Below are 26,110 nucleotides of genomic sequence, written 5' to 3' on the forward strand. Positions count from 1 at the left end.
TAATGTACAAGACAAAAATAACAAAATCATAACAATGGATAGGGATGGGAGATGGGGGTGTGAGCAGTACACTGGTCCGAGACAGTTGCCTAAGGTCCAGGGTCTGACACCATCATCCCTGAAACCATCCAGGGCAGGGTGTGCAGAGCATAGGTAAGCGCTATTAACATTTTAGTTCGTTACCAGCTGTCAAGCAGCTGCAACATCAGGAATCCATATCATTCCAACAAAAACAAAACTCTCTGGAATGTGTTATTATGTGATATGCAGAGTGTTCAGCAGGGATCTGATTAAAGTCCAAGGTCCCTCAAGTTCATTGTCCAATGTTTGTAAGGCTGTGGGCGCCTGGTCCATTGAGACTAGATCCAAGTATTCCTTCAGCCAGTTCTCCAGACTAAAGCAGCTGGGTTTCCTCACTTTCAAGTGCATGAGTATTGTCCTTTTCACAGAGAGACATGCTCATCCAATCAAGCGTTGTATCAATGGAGAACTGATTCCCACTATTTTACTTCCCAGTAAACAGGCTGTAGGACATATCGGGATAATTTCACATAAAATAGCATTTAAAAATCCCACAATGTCGTCCCAAAATTGTTTTACTGCTGGGCACTGCCACAGTTGGTGTATTAATGTACCTGTGCCACCATAGCCATGCCAACATACATTTGGAGCATTTGGGTTCATTTGATTTAACCTTTGTGGAGTTATATTTGATCTGAATAATATTTCTAACTGGAGGACTTTGCATGTATTGTGGGTTAGTAATTTATACAATTTAGAGGCAGTACTTCTTCCATTGGTTGTTTTTTTAAAATTACTATCCATCATCCCTTTATGGTTTAACATAACACCTTTCATGTAATTCTTCAGTATTACTTTGAACTGTATATATTGAAATGAATTTGTATCGTCTAATTTATATTGCCTTTTCAGTTCATTAAAGTCTACAATACTTCCATCTACTATTAATTGGTCCAATGTATTAATATTATTTTGTTGCCAGACTTTATTGACAATTGGTTTCTCACCAACTGTAAATAAGGGGTTCATCCAAATTGGGCACGAGGGGAGAGATACACTAGAAATACTAAAACATCTGTGAAGTTCTTTAGCTATCTCGCATGAATAGAGGATCAGTGGATTATCAGTGTTACATTTAAGTAGTACCAGAGAAATGGTAGAGAAATATACCTATTATTTTCAGCTAATTGTTTTTGTTCTGACCACCTCCAACTACCTTCTTCACAATATTTTAAGTCTGCCCATGATAATACATATCTGCCCTTATAAGATAAGTAATATGAATACACATCAGGTAGACCTAAGCCACCCCTTTTTCTGGGTTTTTTCAGTTAAAAAAAACTTATTCTAGGTTTTCTTTCTTTCCACAAGAACTGAATGAATAGTTTCAGTGATATTGCCACAGCTGGATGCTGCAATGATGAAGCTCTTGACATGAAAAAGCCTCCTCATATTATTGGAAGCAAGGCGACCAGCAATAAAATCCACTTGATCAATGTGAATTAGTGAAGGTACAACTTCCAATATTTAGTTTTATGTATATTTAAGAGAGGAGGAAATAGTACAGAAATAGGTGCATGGTCAGATATTCATATATTATGGATCTCAGCGCTGATCACATTTTCATTTAAGAAGTTTGACACTAACAGGTAGTTTATCCTGGAGTAAGAGTTGTGAGCATTAGAACAGAAAGTATATTCACAGTATCTTGGATTAAGGCAACATCATATATCAGTCAAACTTAATATTTTCTGAGTTTCTTCAAAAGCTGCTGAGAGGGAAGCATCTGTTGGAAGTGGTTAGAGTGATCCATTACTAGATCACAGACCAAGTTAAAGTCTCCATCAAACAATATAGGGTCATTAATGAACCTGGACATAATTCAGACAGAGTACTGTTAAGACGGTCTAACAGTGTCTGCAACCACCTCATCCCACTTCCCTCTGACACTGGAATAGGGGTGACTGTGTCCAACAGTCTGAAACACACAATCCAACAAGGTTGGGCATGTCACACACTGATGCCCAGGTGTGTAGAGGTGTAAAAGGTGATGATGAACACCCCTCTCAAGATTTTTTTCATTCTTCAAACAGCTACTTCTATCACTGAACATCTGAAGAGAGACTGTTAGTCCCCATTTGCACAATTTAACAGGGCTACAAGGACATCTCTGTAGTCTTGGACAGAGATCAGGGTGGCAGGTACCTGGTAAAAGACCACCCCAAAACCAACGGTGTGTATACATTTTTTGTATGTTTTAATTGCATTAACTGTATTTTAACTGTCTCAGCCTGAGTATTGACCCTTTACATAACAGTAAAGAACATTGAACACACACACACACACACACACACTCCTCCCTCTCGCTCTCTTTTTCACTCAACAAACTCTCAGCTCTCACTGTTCAAACTCTCTATCGCTTCCCCTCCGCTCTCTCTCTCTCTCTCTGCCCACCCTCTCTCTCTTTGGCAGTCTCTCAGCCCTCCCACTCACTCTCCCTCCCTCCCTCCCTCCCACCCTCCCTCCCTCCTCCCTCTCTCCTCCCTCCTCCTCAGAGGGCCAGCTCTGTCTCTCTCTGCACTTGTCTCTTCAGTCAAGGAGAAACTAATTGGAGGAAAGAATAGAAGAAAGGAGCTGTTGGGAAACTAAACGCAGCAAAACTTCACTTCTCTACAGTATGCCACAGAAAGGTAAGCTTGCTCTCCCTTTCTCTCTCTGTCCCTCTCCCGCTCATCTCTCTCTTCTCTCGCTCCGTCCGTCTGAACAGGAGTTAAAAAGTTAGTTTGTTTAGCAGATTCGGACAAGATGAAGACTGGCTGATAATGTGGAACTGGACATAGAAGAACGGAAGACAAAATTATTGAAGTCTAATATTAAAAAAAGACAGGAAAAAGGAGAGAGAGAAAAAGAAAAAGAATGAGAGAACATGAGAGAAAAATTAGAAACAACTAAACAATTTAGTAGCTTTAAGAGCAGAGGTGAGAAAGGAAGAGAAAATAAGGAAGATATGACAGAATGACAAAAGTAAAGAGGAGGAAGAGTTTTAAGAATTAGCCGTTCAAAGAGACAAAAAGAGAAAGTAGAAAACTTTTGGATTTATTTTGATTTTTTTTTTCAGTGTACTGTCCTGAAATGGTAGAAGTACAACAAAATAGTGAATCATGTCTAACAGCTGTATTATTGACTACATCACCCACAATCTGGCATTTCCTATGGAAGTGTAAAACCACCAGATGCTTATGTTTAGTTTCAGTAGTTATTCTGCAGTTAGTGTCACAATCTCACTCACAGAGTCCCCACTAAGAAAAAACTCAAAGTAAAAGAAAACAGGATAATCAGGAGAAAGTGCTCTTTGTAACACTCAAACAATCTTTAAAAAGGCTGTTGTGTTAAGATGAACCAGCCTCAGAAATACAGGCCACTGTTTAGCTGTATTTACAACTGGTTTCTAAAAGGTCAAAGGCATCTGCGTCTGCTTTTCCCTGCTGAGGCCGGACTGTGGAGCACGGTCCGGGCTTCCGTTCCGCCAGTCCCGGGTAGAGTGGAGACACAGCTCAGGACAAACAGCTCAGGACAAACAGGTCTAAACTGAGTCAACAACGACATGAACAACACAACCCTGAAGAGCTGAGAACGCGTGGTGAATCCACGGTGAGTGATGTGGATCAGATTCTCGGCTGGATTATGAAGCCACCCACGAGAGAGGCGAATTTTATCACCAGTGTGTGTGTGTGTGTTTATTGAAAATTATCATCGCGACAGGCTACTAGATAATAAAAACTAGAGAGTAGGCCTACAGTTCCGGCTTCAAGGTCCAGAAACTATTTTCACCCATCAGACATCTGATAATAAAGTTTTTGGCTTATTACAAGATTTTATTTAAGATTTGAGTTAATTTCAGACTTTACCCCAAATAATATAAACCTATACGACCTTTGTCATTTCGCACCTCTCAGATTTGTTTTATTAATCGACACAATTGACAAAATACACTTTTTACAATCACCATCAAAGATCTTTCTTTGTTCAGATATACTGGAGCACTCAAACGGTGTTCATGAGAACATAAAAAAATATTATCACAGTGGTCACTGGTTATTTCTGAGCGAGACTGTCGCTGAGAGTTTTCATAGGTTAAAAGCCTCGATTAAAATTTAAACTACAACTCTTTGATTTCAAGCCATCATCTGTAGCTTGTCGGGGCCTTCCTTCATGTTTTTGTGTGTCAGCTAAAAATACGTATTGTTAGAATATTAATTTCTTTAAATTACACTTAATGAAGCTCTGTAGATATAAATGAAGGCATTTGGCCTTGGCGGTTTATTCCACCGAAGGCCTGTCAAGATTTAGTTGATGCAGTCCCAGACAAAAATATGTGAGAATGTTAAAATTACAGCTGCCACTGAAAACAAACAGAGAGCAGAAAATAATTTTTATATGCTGCTTGTGCTTAATCCAGGCTGTCTGCGGTGCGGGGCCTTTTAAAATCCAGAACCAGCGAATACAGGACGATAAAATTCGTCTTAATTGATGATCTAAATCGACTGTTAATTAACGGCTTAATTAAATCGGAGTCAATTAACCGCATGATGAATCAGGTCGGCGGAATTCATCCAACACGTGAATTTGGAGCATTTCATCGTTTGTGTGAGCGAGGACGCGGAGCGCGCGCAGCTTCTACTGCACGTGCACAAACAGCCCTGTAATCTGCGCACGCACCTGAGCCGCATGTTTATTCAGACCAGCGGAGACGTGATTATCCAAAAATCAGATCGTTGCTTTTCTTTTGACATTTCACGTTTTTCCATTGGAAGCTGCTTCGGCTGAATCCACCGGACTGCTGTCTCACTAAAATACTAAATCAGATCAAATACATGATTAACCTGCAGTTGTGTGATGTGTCATGTAAAAGTGTTTGGTGCAGGAAACGGACGTTTACTGAGCAGCCGCCTCCATCCTGAACCGACTGAAGAGTTTCAAACCCGGATCATTTCACTTTCACCTCTTTGTAAAAAGTTCGTTTCTCGCGTGTTTTCACATTAAATTGAGTTCACTTCAAATGAAGTTGTCACGAACTTGCGCAGACACAGATGACACAGCGCAGGCTGCGAATAAAAGCATCATATAAACAGACAGAGAAAAATAATATAAAAGCGTCTGCTACCTTTAATATTTTACGCATCTCTCCCTGTCAGATTAAATTTGTAACTTTTTGTAATAGGCCAACACAATGGATGAGGGCTGCTTTATAGTTTCTGATAATGTGTAAAAAAAGAGAATATAAAATTATTTTCTATGAACTTTTATGGAATATTGAGTTTTCCAAAGTCCCGTTAACCGCCCTGTTATTGGGGTATGCAACTATTTATTATTATTATTATTATTATTGATTCTGAGCCTGCAGTGAGACTACCTAGAGGACTAAGCAGTGTGTTCGGCACCAGCTCTGAGTCTCTCGGCTCTTTCTCCTCATATCAGCGCGCTGAATGCGGCTGAATGAAACTTTTATATTGTCATCAGTGTGTTCAACAGAACTCCTTTATGTCCCTTGTGCTGGTCAAATTGGGCTCCCCGCCGCGGTTTTGTGTCGCGGGGTTTTTTAACGAGCCGCAACTAACGAGGCAACTACACCAAAATCCCGCGGACACACAAAGCCTGGCGGGTATTTACCGAGCAGAGCCGCGGCTCCGCTCCCCCGGCTCTTTGTCTCCTTTCACAGGGAGAAGGGCGCTGAGTTATAGCGGGGACAAGGTGCCTATAGCCGGCCTGTGTGTGTGTTTGTTCCTGTGTGGAGCTGCTTCACGTTCATTATGCAGGTTGTTAATTACAAGAGCTTCAGAGAGGGAGCTGCTCTGAAGCCTTTATTGGTTCGATTTTTTCAACAGAAAACCTCAAAAGGCTTTGGTCTGGAGGACTGATGAAGTAGAATGCATGTCGTGCTTTCTCAACAGATAGTTAAACTGGTCATCCTCCCAATCGTCCCATAACAATGCACTTTCTGGTGATAATGGAGGAGTTATCAAATGTTGTATAATAATTATCTACTATGTCTCTGTAATCCATGGCAGTGTAGGGAAGACAGGGAACAAGCTTCTTGGCTGGAACTGAGCCTTCATTAATCATTGTTCCACCAGGACACAGAAACTTCACATTATTTCCAAATTTCACCTAATATAACAATATAGATTTCTTTTTATTTATTTATTTTATTTTTTTTATTCAAGTCTACAAACAATAGGCCTATCTCATTTAGTAACTCAGGGCTGTTGTTTTTTTTTTTTAAACTGACTTCATGTAATGTCTGATAAGTTTGTGCTCATTTAGTAAGGCCCAAATTCGTCAGAATTAAATACATAAAGAAGACAATATTAAATAGCCATATGAACAACTAAAACAAAATATTAAAGATAAGCACGAAATGAAAACCTTTTCATCTTGATCTTTTGCTGCAGTCCATTGTTAGTCATAGTAGTTCAGTTCTTATTTCAAAATGTTCTTGTTCCAAAGCCTGTTTTTATTCATGGCACATTTTTTTCAATGATAATGTCACTAATCATGAGGTGAAGTATTAATCCATAAATCCAGACAAACAGGGAAGAGCCAGTTCTGTGATTGGTTGTTGTTTTGGTCTGAATGAGCAGGAATAACCAATATAATACAATAAACTCACTTACTGTGAAAGGAAGCAGGATGAAATAATACTGCAAAATAATTCACAAATCATCATCATATTAAACAGGCTATATTGTCTATATTTATTCATACCATCATTTATTTTTTTAAAATTTGGGGTCTCCAAGGTGTCTGCCTGTAAATTGACCTGTCTCACTCAGACCAATAAAAACCTGTTAGAGGGTGTGATTTTTTTCTCTTCATGATCTCTGAGGCTCCATGGAAAACTGTGAGAATGAAACATTTACACAACCCACTCTATAGGACTTAGGTCTGTTACACATGCATGAGTGCTCAGGAAAAACCTGCCTCTCTTTTCAGTATTTCACTCTGAATGATCCTGAATTAGATTTTGTAAAATAAACTTGACTCTGACTTTCTTCCCACACATCATCTCAGTTCTCACCTCTCATTACAGTAGTTTACCTATCTACTTGAAACATACACTCCCTGATTTTCTTGTAATGTTCCCAAATCCCACAATGTCATTGGGCTCACACACACACACACATTCATAAAACAAAAGCTGGTCTCTCAGTGACATTTTGTATTGTGTTGTAGAGAAAGTATAAAGATTGTCAGTAGTTGATATTAATTGATTACATTAATTATTAAATCACCTTTTAGCTTAATGTCTGAGTATAAATACAACAAAACAATACTCTGTGTTAGATGTGAGGCTGGACCTGAGTGTGAGAGCTGGACTCCAACTCTGTGCTCATAACTTTATGGACATTAGCATACATTAGCATATGAACCAATCACAGGATGGCTTGGCATTCAGCCATTCTGTCCAGTCAGTGTGAAGGGTGTTTTTAACCTCAACATGCTTTTCCCTGAAAAAAACCCCAAAAACCTTCACTGTTTCTTGAATTTTCCTACAAACAAATTTGAAAAGATCAGATCAATACTTTCTCTTCCTGTACTGTGATTCAGTATCCAGGGAAAGATGTGTGCATTATATTGACTTTGTATGTATTATAAAATAAATAAAATAAGATTAAAAAAATATTTGTTGTTTGTTTGTACAGATTACAGGAGTCAGACGAGCTGGGAGACCGGTGTGGCTTCCATGATGCAAAACAGTGAGTTACATCTCAAAAGTATTTCTTGTTTTTATTATTTATGTATTTGATGTTACTGTATCTACAGGTGCATCAATAATTGCATTTCATATTTCTCATGAAAAACTTGATTAACAAATAGATATAAGACAAAAACAACCACCTGAAGGTGGTGTGCACTACCTGACAGACTAAAACTAGATGCAAATAATAACATGCTCCACTACCAACATTAAAAACTGGAGTCCACTCTTCTTCTGTTTCATTACTGACTATAATTCCACATTTGAATATCTGGTAATGTTTTCTGGAGCTGTAAAATCAGCAGAGCCGAATTCTGTTTTATTTCATCTTGGATCTTAAATCAGATATAATTAATATTTTTATGATAACAATGTATCAAAGGTTCAAATATATCAACGTGAAAACAATGTGACAGTGTGAAATGGGTTCACTCCCCTCAGCTCTACGGTCAAGTTCAGCTCATTGATGAGCTTTTCAGCAGCCCAAGCTGACCCACTGTCCACTACCTGCTCAAAACTATATACCATATACGATATGTGCTGTGCACAGGGTAGAGCATATTGCAACTAAAGAGCCAGATATTTTTGGTGGAGACCAAAAACAGAGCTAAAAGAGAGGGAACACTGGACAGAGATTCACCAGGTAGCCAGAAAATAAACTCTGAATGAGTGTTGCTCTGTAACTGCTGGATGTATATATATATAGAAAACTCACAAGTTTGCTACATGAACTTGAAAGGTGAGGATATGTCAATGTTGTGTTCACAATTTGTTTCCACTGCTCTCAAGTGAGTTATTGCTAGTATAACTTTGGTGTTTGCAGTCAATCCAAATTAACTTGTGTTCCTGTTTTGTGCAAAGATGTTATTTTGTACCATGAGAAAGTTGTGTCAGTCAGTTAGGCTGTTTATTCTGAAATTTGCTGTCAAAAATGTTGAAATGACTGATGAAATATGTTGCTGTGTGACAAAGAAATCTTATTTTACAAATGATCTGAGTCATCAGCGCAGGCTGAGGTTATCATGGCAATACAAACTGCAGGATAAAAGCCACTAACAGGAAGAGGAAAGAGTCTCTTTTCACTCATATAGCTACAACAGATATTTAGTGTCCGTGTAGAGAAATAAAACATTTCTAACTTGAACACACTGCCAGTCATTCAGATACACCATCCAAGACTGACTGCACCTTCAACTTTTGGACTTTTACAACTGAATTTGGGTTTGGATAAGGTGCAACTTTCATTTTTGGTAATTTTGTGTTTAATTTCTATCAGTAATAATAACTTTGTACTCACCATGTTGGGAATGTGGCAACATCAGGAAAAAGAAGTGTGATGGGACCAAAAACACTGACTGCTTTTTATTGGATGTTGTCCCAGTGATGTCATCATGTTGTCAGATCTCAGCAGTTCTTTAGGTGAAGACTGTATCACTGATAGAAGTGATGCAAAAAACTACAAAAATTAGGCCCATGTTGGAATAAACTACGATGATGCTTTGAATTTTGATCTGTTGATGCAGGTCTGCCTTCAATAAGTCAAACTCTTCAGTCATGTATTGTATGTGAATGCACATTAAATTCAGACAAAGTTACTGCCTGGACCTTTAAATATTGTAAATGTAAGTGATGAAGTCTTAATGCTGGGCTGTATTAAACCCTCTGGGTGGCACTGACAATGAACCTGCACCTGATTTCTTCTTTTTTTCTTACTGCGGGACAAGAGGTCCATGCTGTCTGCAGTGAAGGTGTGTGGATTACTTCTTACCATGTGTCGTTGTGTTTCCTTGTCCTGCATCTCTCCTCTGACCAGTATTAATCCCACAGTGCACTGCCTCTGCCCCTTGCATCCATCTCACCCTGGTTATGACTGGATGTGATCAAAAATTTTAGCCATGTTTCTGTAGCATTGGGTTGGAGGTCAGACTGGATGCTATTATTACACCACCTTCACTTTAATCAATTCTAATTCCAAAAAGTAGAAAAAGAGCAGCTGGAGGGTGTTGAGCAGTAACTGAAGGTGAACAGATCATTAGTGAGTGAGCCACAGGTTACATTAGGAATTGATTGAAATGAAAGTGGGTTGAGCCAGTCTGCAGCATGCTCCACGAGTGCTGACATTCTGCTCAGCATCTAACAATATGTGTGAGTCTGTGTGTGTGTGTGTGTGTATATGTGTGTACAGTATGCATGTGTAAGGGCAGCAGAGTGGAGTGTGTGTATAAACTTGAATTATACCGTAATGTTGTGGTGCTGTTGTTAAAATAGGATTGAATTTCTGAGCTGTCCTTGGTTTGAATCCAGCTGGGGACCTTTGCTTCATGTCATGTCCATCTCTTCCTCTCTACATTTTTAGTCCTGCAGTGTCTCACTACCTGCCAGTGTCAGTGTAAACTAATACATTTGCATTTGGAATTATCCACCTCACGGAGATTTAAACACAAGCTAAAGAAGGTTTCCCAACTTGGTATCAAATGACAAACAACCTCACAGGATCTGCTACCTATTCCTCCCCATTAGTGTTTTCACACCCACACACAGCCTTTCAGAAATACTCGTACAGAATAAATATATCAGAAAATACATGTAACAGATGAATCTTCTCTGAGCTTTCATCCACATCTTAGGATCCTTGTTGGCAAATGGATCTGACTCAGTTGTCACATGACAAGAGTCGAACTTCAGTTGAGGGATAGCAGGTGGTCCCGTACTGGGAGACATGATAACCCCTGTCTCTGTTCAAAGATGGTCTGTGAATATCTTCCTTGATCTTTCTCTGGCTACCTAGTGACTCCTGATTGATGACCTTTGACCTCTTCCAAGTGGATGCTTGCGATTGGTTTTGGTCTAGTGTTCACAGACAGCCGATGTTGTCTTTTCCCAGTGTTCATTCAGTGATGTGATGTCAGGCTGGTGTGGATGGATTGGTCAACAGCTATTCATTTCCAATTTCTGTCGGTGTTTGCTCCCTAACCTTAAACAAGTGTTTATTATTGTAACCATGGTGATGAATCTCTGCTAATATGAATGATCATTTTAACATTTCTTCAAACCTGATCAAGATGTGTTGTTTAAATCGAAGCAAACATTTACCATAGCCACCTGATCCTGCTCAGATCAGAAAAGACCTGTGCGTTGTACTGTATGAAAAACAACGTATTCTGTTGTTTAATGTGGTAGACTTTGTTGATGATAACAGTGCATGGTTAAAGTGAAAATTAATTGAAGACAGGTTCAGTGTGAATGAGCTGATTTAAAGTGAAAGCTGCTGAGCTGCTCTCAGGGGCCCGCCTGCTGCGTGTGTGCCACAGAGGGACCACAGCCAAATTGACTCCATATGTCTGTCTATTAATTGTGTGTCAGCAGAGGAAAGCCCAGGCGTGTTCCTCTGGGAAATGACACTGTCATTAACATTTCTACGGCAAAACGATCGACCCCAAAACACAAAGTGAACATGATGTGAGGCAGCGTGGGGGAGAGTCAGAGGGTGAAAGGATCCAGTATCACACTCAAAGTTAACGGCAGCTTTGACAGGGGCCATGATTCCTCCTATAATTTAATTAACCAGAGGAGAAGTTCAAAGCCAAGACAGTGTCAAGTGTATTGGAAGGAAAACCTCTGATTGAGGTTTCCAGTGGAGAAGCTCTGCTCAAAGAAGAAGAGGGTGGGGGTGGAGTTAGGGGTCAGAGAGAACCTCCCTTTGCCTCTACCTTCTGTCCTCTACATGCATTGAAATGAATAAACAAGCAGACCCAGTGCAGGTCTGTCTTCTTTTTTAAGTGAACAACTCATTTCAATTATATATATATATATATATATAAATATATATATATATATATATATATATCTCAACATAACATCACAGCATACACAATGGACAGGTTGCCGGTCTATCACAGGGCTGGGCTGACATATCCAGACAAACAACCAGTCACACTCACATTCACACCTATGGGCAATTTAGAGTCACCAACCTAATGTGCATATTTTAGACTGTGGGAAGCTGGAGAACCCGGAGGGAACCCACACAGACACAGGGAGAACATGCAAACTGCCCAGGGTGTGAACCCAGAACCTTCTTGCTGCGAGGCAACATCGCTAACCACTGCACCACCGTGCCGCCCTATCTCACAATGTACACACTAAATTAATTAGTAATTTTAATGACTTGCAATTTTTTAAATAATTATGAGCTCATTAATTAAAGAAGTGATTAATGATTATAAAGACATACAGGAAATATATTATCTTTTACCTCCCATGTTCAGATCACATGCTTTGTTGATTTAGGGAAATCATGAGCACAGGTCAGATTTCAGTATTTTAATTTGAAGCAATGACTGATGCTACCAGTTTTCTTGTGAAGAGACACTCTCCTTCCCTGCTTGTTATACAGGACAATATACAGAGGTGCTGAGATTAATGATCCTGATTTAACAAAGCTGACCACCCATTACTGACTCATCAGCCTGAGCTGCTGCTCAGTGGCTGTCAGGGAAAATACTGTTAAACTAAAGGCCTTTTGGGAGGGACCAGTAATATCACTGTGACGCCCACTGCAAAAATCTCCTTCTCATCACATCATCAATAAGATGAACACAAAATAGTGTTTTATAATGTTGAGTGTGTGTGTGTGTGTGTGTAATTGTACTTGCTACATAGTAAGGACCAAAAAAAGTATTTTACTAACAGTGTGAGGACATTTTGGGAAAGTGAGGACATTTTGGCCGGTCCTCACTTTTTGAGACACCTTAAAATCACATTTTGAGGGTTAAGACTTGGTTTTAGAGTTATGGTTAGAATTAGGTTTAGGTTAAGGTTAGGGTTAGGGTTAGGATTAGGCACTCAGTTGTGATGGTTAAGGTTAGGGTAAGGGGCTAGGGAATGCATTATGACAATGAGAGTCCTCACAAAAATAGAAGTACAAGTATGTGTGTGTGTGTGTGTGTGTGTGTGTGTGTGTATGTTGGCTGGTCGAATGGTTTATTAATGTCCTGTTGAGAGGTTTATAAATCTGCAATATGCTTTCCCCCACAGAGCCATTAACAAACAATAGACAATTGATTTAGTGTAAATCCCGACTTAACCTGCAAAATGTCACAGATGACTGATGTCTGCTGCTGCTAAGAGGAAAATGTCAGACCTGCAACATGCTGATCAGCAGACAGCATTCTAAACTTCACCTGTCTGCAGCTTGGTCATTTACCTCCGTCCAAAGCTGGAATTTGGCTTCAGTGCTTAAACTGAAGAGTTTGCTCTTCATTCCTCAGCTGTCAACTATTCAGATAACACAGTGACCTGAGATGATTATTTCAATCTGAGATTTATCAGTCTTTGGAAACCTTGGCCCTATTTTAGGTCTCTCAGGTCACACTTTCTCTCGGGCTTGTCAGAGTGTGTAAGCATCATAATTTGAAAGACACTAGAATTACAGCTAATTTATATTGCAGTAAATAATCTGTATTAGAAAAAGAATATAGTACCATATATGAATATACACTTTACTGTGTATTCATTGAATAGTGGTGTGTTCACTCTGACTGTAGATCATATTGCTTTCCCTCAGTCAGATAAAATTGACAATTGACAGCTGACACAATTGAAGACCTCAGTATTGCCTGACACTTAAGTTCAGTAGTTGGGCCAGTACCCTCGAAGCATCAGTTGATATAGTTGTGATAACAAGTAGAAGTCAGTGTATTAACATGTTTGTGATGTTGTGATGTTAAATTCTTCCATAAAAACCCACATGAGAAACTTCATGTTTTTGACTTAAGATGCTTTTTTTGTCTTTGTCTTGTCCTCGCTGGCTCCGCCCCCCTCCTCATGCATGTGCCTGATCAGTGTGGCTGTTCAGTCCATTTGTGTTAGACTTTTGATTATGGTTTTATTTGATTATGATTATGAAGTAAACGAATTAATGAAAGCATTTTTTTTTTTACTTTGTGTGTGTGTGTGTGTGTGTGTGTAGGTCACAGTGGAGTAAACCAGCTGGGAGGTGTGTTTGTGAATGGGAGACCTTTACCTGACTCAACCAGGCAGAAGATAGTGGAGCTGGCTCACAGTGGAGCTCGACCCTGTGACATATCCAGAATATTACAGGTAAACTGACCATGATGACAGTTGAATCTGTCAGCACTGATACTAACAGTGGGAATGAATGATGGACCTTGTGAGCTGGTTGCAGAACCACATTGATATAGGTCAGAGGTCATCCACAGAAACAAGGTAGAAATATTACAATATACACTATATCCCTGGGCAGAGTAGTGGTATCAGTTATTTGCTCAAATGCCTTGACCTGTGTTCACATTCAGCTGACAGGCTCTGGTGCCTGTGTGATTTCTGACTGTCTTCTGTCGGGAGAACATGATGGTGATGTAGCAAGGAAGTCTGGGTGGATGATTGGATTGACAAAGCATCTGACCTTGACACTGGAGACCACTGCTCATGTGCTGGTTCCTTATGGTTTCATTAAAAAGAGTATTTAAACACAGATTTAGCATCACGTGGCTACATGTTGAACATCACATTGTTGGATTCGTGATGGACAGTTTAAAAGTAACTAAACTAAATCAGCAGAATCAGAGATGTTGTCATTTTTATTCCACACATTATTCTTCCTGGTACCTAGATTACCCACAATGCAGCCCAACTCTGACAGTTCAGTGTCGTGCTTATGTAGCCTTAAGCCTTATATCTTCAAATAGAAATGAGGAGAGAGAGGTCTCAGTTTTTTAATTTTCAAACTTGTAGTCTTCAGCTCCAACCAGTACTGACTCAAATGACATTCACTGAGGCAGTTTGTCAGATTTTGCTCAGCTCCCACTGAAGCCATGAAAGACTTTGTACAACTTTTTTCACAATTGGGGTAGTACTACCCAAACACCTCTAAACAGACTTTGATGTGATAAATTGCCATGATTGTTCCCTAGATCATCTGAATAATGTGTGTAATGTGGGCTGTTTTTGGATCCAGGTGTCTAACGGCTGTGTGAGTAAGATCTTGGGCCGGTATTACGAGACAGGTTCGATCCGTCCCAGGGCCATTGGAGGGAGTAAACCAAGGGTAGCCACACCAGAGGTGGTGGGAAAGATCGCTCAGTACAAGAGAGAGTGTCCATCCATTTTTGCTTGGGAGATCAGAGACCGACTGCTGGCAGAAGGAGTCTGCACCAACGACAACATACCCAGTGTAAGACCCCGCAGTTCTTCAGCCAAGTCATGTCAATCAGAAGTTTTTGTAGGACAAGCTAGCCACAACACTAGGCTCATTGCTAAAAGCTTGTACAATAATAGCTGATATTTTACACTGTATCAGCAGCCTTACAGGAGGGCTTAGACTAATAGTTAGTGGGAGTCAGGAGGTGGGTGGGGCACATAACCCAGTTCAACAGACACATGCAACCTTAAGAAATGCACATACCTTTGATATCGACCTCAGTTAAATTCCATATAGTCAACGCTGAAGTGAACCAAACTGGTACACTTTTTATTTTAGACTTTTCTACTTTTCCAGAGTCAAACACAGAGATAACAATGCCGCCACATTGTCATATCTCAGCACACACATTTAAAGTTCTGAATGTGGGACAGTTTCGCTAAGCTGGTATAGCTCAGTTCAGGAATAATACTTAGGGATTTCAGCATCCACCTATGAAATGATCACTCAGTGAAAAAGTAAAAAGAGACAGACTATACTTTGTTTTTTACAGTTATTTTTTCAGGCTTTTGCCTTAATTACAGTCACAGTGAAAGAGAGACACGAGAGGGTTGGGGAGAGAGAGAGAGTATCATATGCAGCAAGACTTTTATTAGAGGCAGGTCTTTAATTCTAACTCCCTCTGTTTGAAATGTAGAATTGGTCATTGCAGAATTTCAGTGTGAAGTCTCATTTTCAGTTGCTCCCATTTTCCGTGTTAAAGTTACTACACATTTGAATACAAACTCAACACTTCCTGTAACCACTGCAAATTAAAAGCTCTCTAATGTTTCAGTGGACAGACACACTTTATTTCTTAACAGGGCTTTTACTGCTCTGCTGCAGTAAGCTCATTGTCTCATTTCCTGTTGCTGGTGTTTCTGTTGTTTACATGTTGTTCAGATCTGCTAGTTTCTTTAGCAGTTAGCAATGATTTCTCTCTTTCCCTCGCTCTCTCCTGCTGTCTCTGTTCAGTGTGTCTTATGTTTAGTTCTTCCTCTGCCTCCTTTAGTAATAATGATACATGTAATGAAAGTAGTTTATTGGTTGTAATGGAGGCAAGGCTCAGTGAACTGGAAGTGCTCCCTTGCTTCCCTGAAGTTCCCAAGCAGCCAAGTAACCAGAATGGCTCATCCCAGTTCCATACATGGTCCAGTCATGGACCAGGTTTACACTCAGTCTGTTGAAAAGAAGTCTCTAAATCTGGAGACAATGTGCTAAGTTAGTAACACTGCAGACTGTAAACACCCCCCTGATAGAACCTGTTTGCACCACAAATTCCAACTCAGTGATAAGGCAGTCAGCTGACCAGTTGTGGAAAGTGGTCAGTCAGTTGGTCAGTCAGGAACTTTTCAGATTACATGGCTGGCCTTGTTGCAGTACAGCCAAAAATAGTAATGTTATTAATTTGATTGTTTTTGATTTCTTTTCAAAGCTGCTGATATGGAATTCCTTGAATATCAATCGATTTAGAATGTTTATTAAATGTCACTTAACTTGGAAGGGTATATTGCAAAAATAAATGATGATGTGAAAATAACATTTAGAAAAAATGGGAAAGGTTAAGAAAAATGCAGAAACTGAATTATTTTTGCCTTTGTTTTGTTTTTTATTCATTTATTTATTTAGATATTCTTTAATATCGTGTTACATATTTAGGTTGACAAGCCCGATTGATATTGTAATCTCATGTGTTTATGTTTATTATTTGGTTTGTTTGGTGTGACCTAGTCTTTTCAGTTTGATTTGTGTTTATTGTTTTGTCTTCTGGCTATTTATGTTGTGTTTTTTTTTCAATTAAAAAGAAAGAAAGAAAGAAAGAAATTTCAGGATACACCTTTAAACCTTTTCAAATACTGAGGCTGGTACAAAAGCTCAAATTGTAATTGTAATGCTTTCATTGTAAGAAATGTGATTACATCAAACCTAACATATCTGAACAGGGCTGTGTATGAAATCACCCCTTATTCTTTCTTTATACTCATTATCCACCCTTTTATTGGAGTGTTTGGACTCTATGAAGTAGCCTTTACCCACCAAAATCTTCAGTTCATCCTTGACTGCAAATTAATGTTTGTGCCAAATTTGTAACCATCCCAGTGAAGTTTGGTTGACAATGTTTTCTCACATTTTGAATGTGTCAATAAAAATACCCCATCAGCCAAGCAGACAGGATATGAGCTGAGGTTCAAAAGACTTTTGATCACTTTTTGGACAACTCATATATGCCACTGGTTAAAAGTGTAATATAAATGAATCAGATCATGTCAAAATGTAAAGGCTGGGACCAATCTGACCTTAATATTTTTCATTAAATCTCTGGAGTGTTTCTTTTAATGGAGATGGTTGGGATGGTTGATGGTTGACAGTGGACTGTAAGTGCTTTGCTTTGGTTTTTGACACTGTTCGGTTCCTTAGATTCTGTCCACCAGTGCCTTTCATATCCAAACAAAATAGCTGCTCTCATGTAATCCCATTGTGCTTGTTGCCAGGTTTCATCAATAAATCGGGTGCTCAGGAACCTGGCCAGTGACAAGCAGCAAATGGGCACAGTGGGAACTGAAGGGATGTTTGACAAACTCAAGATGCTCAATGGACAAAGCACCTGGGGAGGACGCTCAGGGTGGTACAGCGGGACTACACTCACTACCTCAGGTAAGACACTAACTCATACTAACTACACAAGGCTGTTACTGCCACTGCTGAGATGCTCAGGGCTCAGTTTCTCTAAAACCGAGCACAAGTGCATCTCTGGGATGAGCACATGTGTGTGTGACTGACTCATTGATGGCAGCAGCCAAACAGGGGCAGACCCAGGATGGATAAAATCAGGTGCTTTAAAAAAGTTTTAAAATACCACGATTCTTACATTTCGCTGGCTTGATCTCATGTTACATTCAGTCAGTTTTTCCCTGTTGTGTTACTCAGTGTCATTGTGTCTGAAGTTTAAAAAAAAATGTATGCAGCATAAACAGTGAATTGCCCACTTGCCAAATTTACTCAAATTCCCATAACATGGGACAGAGGCCACATTACAGATTTGACATGAACAGCTTCCTTTCCTGTTGCTTCAATGTGTATGGCTGAGGGCCCCATTTGCTGTATGGAGCTCACTCATATGCTGCTGCTCCTCCTCCAGCACCTTGGGATTATAACAGTGAAACAAAGTCATGCTATACAAGCACGGCTGCTGCCTCCCCATCAGTCTACAGCATGTCTGTGCCTGTGTGTGTGTGTGTGTGTGTGTGTGTGTGTGTGTGTGTCTGAGAGAAGGGGTGGAACAGAGGGCGTCTGCTCTCATTTGTGTCTCTTTCTGCCTGACTGACTGTGACACTGAGCAATGGCTTCATTCTGTTTTGCAGTCTCTGTCTGCTGGGGATAATGAATAATTAGGCTAGCATCACAAATAACAGAAGTTCCACAGGGATCAGGACTCAAGCTCTCTCCAGCTCAGGGATCACATGTTGGAGATCTCTGCTCACACTGTACCTTCACTCTGCATTAACACACATACATGGTTTCATTTCATGGATTTGGATATTACATTAGGTTTTAGTAAAGTAGAATATGTAAGGATAAAAAAAAAAGAAAAGGGAAAAAGAAAGTAATAGTATTGAAATCATAGAGTCGAGGTTTGAAATAAAAAGATAAAAGACAAGAACAAAGAGGGAAACAGCATGAATAAAACATGAGTACTTGTCATGTTTGTGGTGTGTTCTCCAAATGATGGTAAGTCCAATGTTCAATCCATTTTTGGTCTCCTCCACCTCCTGAGAAAAATATCTGGTCCTTAGGTGCTGAATGCTCCACCAGTTTCTGACTGTGTCTGTCAGATATTTGGTACTGATCAGTCAGTCTCCTCTGGGTTTATCGGCTTTGTCACTAAAGCAACTGCAGATGTAAATGAGGCTGGTCAAAAGACACTAAGATTTAGTAATAATAATAATAATAAATTTAGATTGAATGACACCAATTTAAATGTCAGATTTCATTTCTTTCTCTCAGTGCATGAGCAGAGGTGTGATGTGAACTCCTTTTTTGCATTTGTCAACATCCTGGCTGGAGCATTTACTGTAATTTTCTTATCATATTCTCAGAGGAGCTGGTAAAAAGACAGCTGCAGTAACCTGAGCAACTTGTAATAAAATAATGTATCAGCATTTCAGCAAAGGTCATATATTTTACACTTTTCCATTGTTTTATTTGAAGTTTGATCTCCATCAGAAGATATATTTGTGGTTTTAAGAACCAAAAACTATCTCAGTGTAGTTTTACATCTCCTCTCTCAGGCTTCTCTCTGGAGCTCTAGTAACAACAGGTCGGTCTCTGCAGGTGCTGTGAGGTTGGATGGTGGACTGAGTGGTGTGGACTGAGGCTTTGATACTTTCACAGTATTAATGTATAAACTATACCTGCTTTCATGTCATTCACTACCTTGAATAAAGCTGTTTCAGTGTTGGACTGGGATTTTAATAATATATTGTTAGCATTCAAATGAACATGTAATTATTCAGAAAAAAAAAATCTATTTAGATTCAGATTTCACATATAAAACAAAATGATGCATTATTACCAGATGTACTGTACTGTATTTTGAATGCATGACTTTCACTTATAATACGATGGTCTTACATTGTCTTGTGGTTTGTTTTTCTTTCTTTCTTCTCTATATGTGAAAATTTAGTAGCATAGCTGCTCTGAAACCACACTAATTATTGTTGTTTGTTCCTTCCTTCTTTCCTTTTTTCTACTTCTACTACTACTCCTTTCTTCCCGCCATCCTCCCTTCCTTCCCCTGTGCAGAGTGCCCACAGGCAGAGGGGGGGGACAGCTCCATATCAGTCAGCTCCAATGGTGAAGACTCAGAGGAAACTCAGATGAGACTTCAGCTGAAGCGAAAACTGCAGAGAAACCGAACATCTTTCACACAGGACCAGATAGAAGCACTAGAGAAAGGTAACTGTCAGTTGTTCGTCAGTACATCATACAGCTTTGGACACATCAGGACACATTTATACATGTGAGTAGGAACAATGAGCTACACAGTGTCATTATCTATGTAAATGTTGCTTTTGTTTGTGAGGAAAACTCGACTGAGTCAGGTCAGATTAAACTATTTCTTTTTTTTTTCCAAATCTTTTTATTGAGGTTTTCCAGATTAAACTATTTCAACTATAGACACAGGGGTTGTAAATCAAAACACATTTCACCAATTGCATGGCCTATTCCTCATTTTATTCAAAACTTGATTCTGGTATTTAAGGAGAAATTTTTATATAAAAGGCTTCATGTTCTTCTACTCTGATAATCAGAAACAAAGGCCAATGACAACTCAGCCAGTTTTGAATTTGTCCAATCAGGAATGGTCCATTTTGACATATAAGTGAAGAGACCTGCCATATCCTGCTGTCATCCATAAAGATCTAACGCCGTTTCTGAAATATTGTTTCTATTGACTAGTTGATTGTGATGAAAAACAATACAGATACAGAACTGTTGGTCCTTTGCAGCATCCTTTGCTTCACTATTATCATTAGTCTCTAGTCACTGTCCAGATATATCAACTGTTATTATTATGTAATGACACAATGTTGTTTTGTTCCAGAATTTGAAAGGACTCACTATCCAGATGTGTTTGCCCGAGAACGCCTTGCCAACAAAATCGACCTTCCAGAGGCAAGAATACAGGTAGGTTCTTGTGCCCTTTATTGCTTAGGCTTAAAAGTCAGTGTCTGTTTGTGTATATGTGTGCATGTGTGTTTATGTTGGGGTATGGAGGTTGGGTGGGGGTGGTTTCCTCCTGCTCCACCACCACAGTGGCCATGAAGTGAATCTCTTTCGGACCTATATTCCAAAGTTGCATTCTCTTTAGCTCCAACATTAGAATCTGTTATTGTATGGACGACTGCAGATTTTGTCAAGTTACCCTTTAACAACCAGTGTGCTTTCTTTTCCTTTCTTCTCTGGGATGTGTAGGTTTGGTTTTCCAACAGACGAGCAAAGTGGAGAAGAGAGGAGAAGCTGAGGAACCAACGTCGCCAGGCGTCCAACTCCTCCAACCATATCCCCATCAGCAGCAGCTTCAACACCAGTGTTTACCAGCCTCTACCACAGCCCACGACACCAGGTACTGATGAGGGCATAAACTACTAGTACTTATACATGATAACTATTCAGTCTAGTCTTTAATTTTATTCTATGTCTTCAGGCCTGTTTCACCGAATGCATTCTGACTTGTCACAGTAGGAGAAACACAGATATCACTAATAACATGAATGAAGACTGTTCTTTTGGAGTGTCTTAGTAAACCTAGTAAAATGACAGTGTGGCATGGAGCCAGGATGCACCATACCAATACCAGGACTGTGAAACTCAAGCAGCTTAACAGAATTCAGACATCATTCAGTTTATTATTCACACCCACTATGACATCTAAAATGTGACATGTCTGCTGACAGTGGCTGTACTCATCTGTTTGCAGTGAGTTCTTGTTGTGACTATGGTGAGCAGCTGGATATTGAACTATTTTATTTCATACTTTTTTGGTACCAATGGAAATATGTACAAATCACATGTAGTATAACAGTCACTCATTGTCTGGTCACACAGATACCTGTGTACTCATTCTCTGATCACATTGTTCCTGGTTTTAAATTGTAATTTTAACAGTTAGTAGTAAAAGTGAGTTCATCAAAAAACCTATTTATACTCCTAAATTAAAAAAGGATCATTTTCTATGTGTGTGATCCACCCCTTAAATCAGGTGGTAGAGTTCTGAGGAGCACAATTTACTTGGACTTGGACCAACTATCTCTCCTACATGGAGATACACTAAAGCTTTTAGTTGTATGTTAAGTTATTTTGCCTGGGACACTGTGCAAATCTCGCTGTTCTCTCTGTTTCACCTTCCCTATGTCTCCAGTGTCCTTCTCATCAGGATCTATGTTGGGAAGGCCAGATCCAGTTCTGTCCAACAGCTACAGCATACCAGCCATGCCCAGCTTCAGCATGGCTGCCAGCCTGCCGATGCAAGTAAGACAGAACAATACACAGCTAATTCACAGTCTGTATTCGGGCACTGGAACAGCTAGAATAAGAGGTGGTCAGTATGTGACCTCACCTTGGGCTGGCTGATGTACATGTGACCAGTTGATGTGGGAATGCATTGACCAATCTGGCCAATCAAATACAACCGATCACATATTCCTGCTAGATTACTTTGTGATGCTGCAAAAGATGACCTCAGCATTGTCATGATGGAGGATAAAGTAGATGTGGCCATGACAGCGTTCCAGAGCTGTAAAATACTTGCTCTTAGTATTAAAAAATATTTTTGCAGTGTCTGTATCTGATAAACTCTGACCTCCTGTTGTGGGTATTCTGTGTGGATCTGAAACCACCAGCATGGTGTGCGTCTCACTGCCAAGAGAAATTTGTGTCTTTTGGGAAAAACACATTTACTTTGACTTTGGAGAGGGATGTCGGGACTCACTTGACAAACTTCTTCACAGTCTGGGAGAAAGAAACTGCACCGACCTCTTTGGTGTAGTTGTTAAGACATGATAAGCAGAAATCTTTGTTGAAGGAAGATATGATTCCTTTGCTGTGTAATGACCTTGACAGAAATGAGGCTGTAACACTGTTGTTGTTGTTACCCACTGGTGAATGGATTATCTGGGTGTTAAATTCTGGTGTTTGAGTAGGTAATATCAATTTATATTTCCAGGCATCCAGCCAGACCTCTTATTCCTGCATGCTGCCCACCAGCCCCGCTGTAAATGGAAGAAGTTATGAGACATATACTCCTCCACACATGCAGCCACACATCAACAGCCAGTCAATGACATCCTCTGCAACTTCGTCGACAGGTAGGTAGTTACTCAACTGCCTACATCCCCTCCCCTCCCCTCCCTCTGCCCCTGCTAACAGGATGTGTGTTAATACATAGTTAAGATAGTTAGATGACAGGGGCAGAAATGTTTTGTGTCTTTCACACAAACGTGATGATGATCGGTGATGCAACCATTAAAACATGGCCCTTCTAAAGGAGCTGTTAATTCTGAACTGTCACTTTGAGCAGTTCACTTTAACTCACACTCACAGGTCAACCTGCTTGAGCTGCTCACAAAAATAAAGTTTACTTCGGTCACTTTTCAAAGATTTGGTTCAGTACAAGATGTTATGTTTATGCCATGCTCTTACACCATCCCATCAAATGTAAATATTATACATTTCTTTTGCATCTTTTTATATTAATTTCCCCAAAATCACAATTTCTCATCATTTGGGATCTCCTCTTGTATGTATAATAAAGATGTGTGGGTTTGGACAAAGCTTAGCTTAGCATTAGTTTGTGATGATGGAGGGTGCAGCAGAGCATGTCAGATTAAAACTAAAACATGCAAACGGACCATTTTTACAACATAGACTTAAAAAGAAACTTGGATCAATAATTATTAGATTATTCTTCACAAATCTGCTCGTGTCTTTGCATTAATTCATTTGCAGCTGTGCAAACACACCTTTAAAAGTTGTTCTGTCATGTCTGTGATATAACTGTAGTCTAATAACCTCTTTGTTCTACTTTTACTAGGTCTGATTTCCCCTGGTGTCTCAGTGCCAGTCCAAGTTCCAGGAAGTGAAGCAGACATGTCACAGTACTGGCCACGCCTGCAGTGATGTCATTGCTGACAGCAATTGTTGTTGCCTGCAGTGATCGTCGGCAGTGACCGCAGCGACAGGACTGAGTGGGACATCAAAGCATGTTCCATCCCTGCTTTACAGTTGTTGACTGAAACAGACTGCACTACAGCAAATCAATATGAAGAAGTGACTCTTATTAATGCTTGCGAGAAAACATGAGATTCAAATTCGAGAGATAAGCAGGACAGAGGGAGTTTGAATACTCTTCCAGCTAAAGGATTTAATTATTACTGCAAACTTTAACAAGTTCAGCTACAACTGGATCAAAGGTGTCTGGGAGCCCTCTCTCCACATTACTTCCATCTGCTGCCATTCACACTCTGGCTGGTGAGGACACTCTGGCACTAGCCAAGGATGAAAAGCTGTAGCCTGAGCTGTACACAGGAAGCTGAGGAAGGTGGACCATCCTTTGGTAAAAATGAGCTCCAGACAGGAAGAAACTGCTCAGTGTCCTGTGGGAAAGCATATTACCTCTACTTTCAGTACCTAATTTATATCATGTTGGTGTATTTGTAGCAAAAACAAAGATGTTGACTGAAATGACTGAAAAGGGAAGAACTTAATGAAACTTGAAATTCATTGTCTGCTGCGAATTTGTTTCATCAGCAGATTCCAAAAGCCCTGGTCTGGGATGTGTATAGAAATTCAGAATGTGGACTCTGGTGATATGTGTTTGATAATGTAAAAACCCTGACATGGATGTGATCTGCTAACTGATATCTCAGTTTCTTTTGATTCCAAAGCGCCAATGTCCAGAGATTCAACAGTAAACCAACAAAAAGAGTGGAAACAGAACAAATACTATGCGAACTTATAAAGAGTGAACATTTAATTGTGTCTGGCATGTAAATCTGTTTCTAATTTCAAAGTGTAAAGTATTTGTCTTCTCCAGTGGTCTGGGAGGTTTTCCATAATAAAATTATTTCAATTTTATAGCTTGTTGCATTCTATATTATTGTTATGGATTTTTTATAACACATTTTTATTTGTTGAAACTGAATATATCTGCTATATAGAAAATGTACTGCCCCATGAGAAAAGCATCAATCTGAAGTGGACTCTCGTCTCCATCCCCTCCAGTACGGACTTGGAGTTTCTATGACGAGAGCTCAGCTTGTGTATCAGGGATGTGTGTTTATATGTAGAGAATACACAACAGAACAAAAACCTTGGGACACACTTGTTAGCGGAGCACATGGCTGTTGTGTTGATGGTTGCTGGTTGACATCTACTACATTTTTTCTACATTTTTGTGATGACACAACTTCCAGCATGCAGTGCTGCAACCGTTCAGAATGACTCACAATGGCTGTCAACAGGTCTTTTCTCAAACACATCACATGTGGAAAAATAGGCGAGACACAGAATTTCTAGATTATGCGGCACCATGCAGCCATCTGAAGGCATCACAACAGCTGATGTATATCTATAAATCTGGGCACAGTGTCATTACACACAATGTCCACTTTGTTTACCTTCATTTTGTAACATTTATAGCAGCTCAAGAAGGGAAAACACAAACACAGAAGTCGAAGGCTGGCAGAGAGCAATGAGGGACCTTTAATGACAACAGGCTGGATGATCAGGCAGATGCAGACAACAGGACACAGACAGGTTGCAAATTCACTGAGAACAGAAAAAGGCAAACTGACAATGAACTGGTGACAATGGCAGGTATATATAAAGAGTGAATGATGGGGTAACTGGGTTCAGGTGATTGAGCATTGAAAGAATAAAGGAGAGGAGAGGAGAGGACTCTTGCCAAACAAGAGTCCGGCAGTCGTAGACTGATGGTCTGGGCAGTGAGCAGGGACTGTCAGGAGCTGGTATCAGCCAGACTGCCGACGTAAAAGATGCAGATACATGCCAGGAACTTCAGTTAATGTTAAAATGTAGTAAATGTAATCAATTTAGAGAAAAAATGTGTACCCTTCCATACTCGCCTAACTGAAAATGATGTAAGTCACGTGCTATGGCTGTTGCAGACAGACACATCTCTGCCCATAAATACCTCTGGGAAATTTTGGAGCAACATGTTAACTACAACACACACAGGACAAATCTTATTGTGCAGCTGTACCGAAAGCACCGTACAGATGTACGGAAATAGTCACAGTGTGATGGCTACGATGTGCTGAGGAGTGGATGTGATAAAATTGCATCGACACTGGGAAGTTGCGTGTTTCCCTTCATAACCATCATCAAAATAACCTTTGAAAGAAAGCTGCTCATCCCTTCATTAAACACAAATTATCTGTGACGTGAGCTAATTTTCAACATGCCTGCAATGGGCAATGGGAGTGCTGGGGGACTTTCTGGAGGTCTGGTTGGCTTGAAGCATCAGGCCAGTGTTGAACAGTAAAATGAAAACAACACGACACAGCTACAGTCACTCAGAACTGAAGACTGTCAGACCCAGACACAAT

General features: G+C 39.9%; 1 protein-coding gene across 4 annotated transcripts; it reads left to right on the forward strand.

Annotated features, from left to right (window-relative positions):
- The first annotated feature begins 2,617 nt into the window (after window positions 1–2,617).
- On the forward strand, window positions 2,618–24,617 carry LOC139627838 (paired box protein Pax-6-like). 4 transcript variants are annotated; one of them, XM_071488973.1, is made up of 12 exons: window positions 2,620–2,711; window positions 7,725–7,778; window positions 9,505–9,528; window positions 13,752–13,882; window positions 14,760–14,975; window positions 17,474–17,636; window positions 19,785–19,937; window positions 20,587–20,669; window positions 20,958–21,108; window positions 21,904–22,013; window positions 22,708–22,849; window positions 23,575–24,617. In XM_071488973.1, the coding sequence occupies exons 1-12, from the start codon at window positions 2,699–2,701 to the stop codon at window positions 23,658–23,660; spliced, it is 1,326 nt and encodes a 441-aa protein (XP_071345074.1). In that variant the 5' UTR covers window positions 2,620–2,698; the 3' UTR covers window positions 23,661–24,617. The 4 variants fall into 4 exon arrangements, with proteins under 4 accessions (XP_071345083.1, XP_071345074.1, XP_071345091.1 ...); XM_071488990.1 differs by lacking the exon at window positions 2,620–2,711 and adding an exon at window positions 2,727–3,672; XM_071488982.1 differs by lacking the exon at window positions 9,505–9,528 and having other exon boundaries at window positions 2,618–2,711.
- The last annotated feature ends 1,493 nt before the right edge of the window (window positions 24,618–26,110 follow it).

The sequence above is a fragment of the Trachinotus anak genome, unplaced genomic scaffold (assembly GCF_046630095.1).
Source record: "Trachinotus anak isolate AG129_WGS33_773 ecotype Australia unplaced genomic scaffold, CSIRO_AGI_Tana_v1 ptg000002l, whole genome shotgun sequence".
NCBI classification, from domain to species: domain Eukaryota; kingdom Metazoa; phylum Chordata; class Actinopteri; order Carangiformes; family Carangidae; genus Trachinotus; species Trachinotus anak.

Excerpts from the sequence above, each read along its gene's own strand:
- LOC139627838 (XM_071488973.1), top strand. Across the intron at positions 17,637-19,784 it reads GACTACACTCACTACCTCAG|AGTGCCCACAGGCAGAGGGG; the intron begins GTAAGACACTAA and ends TCCCCTGTGCAG. Across the intron at positions 19,938-20,586 it reads GATAGAAGCACTAGAGAAAG|AATTTGAAAGGACTCACTAT; the intron begins GTAACTGTCAGT and ends GTTTTGTTCCAG.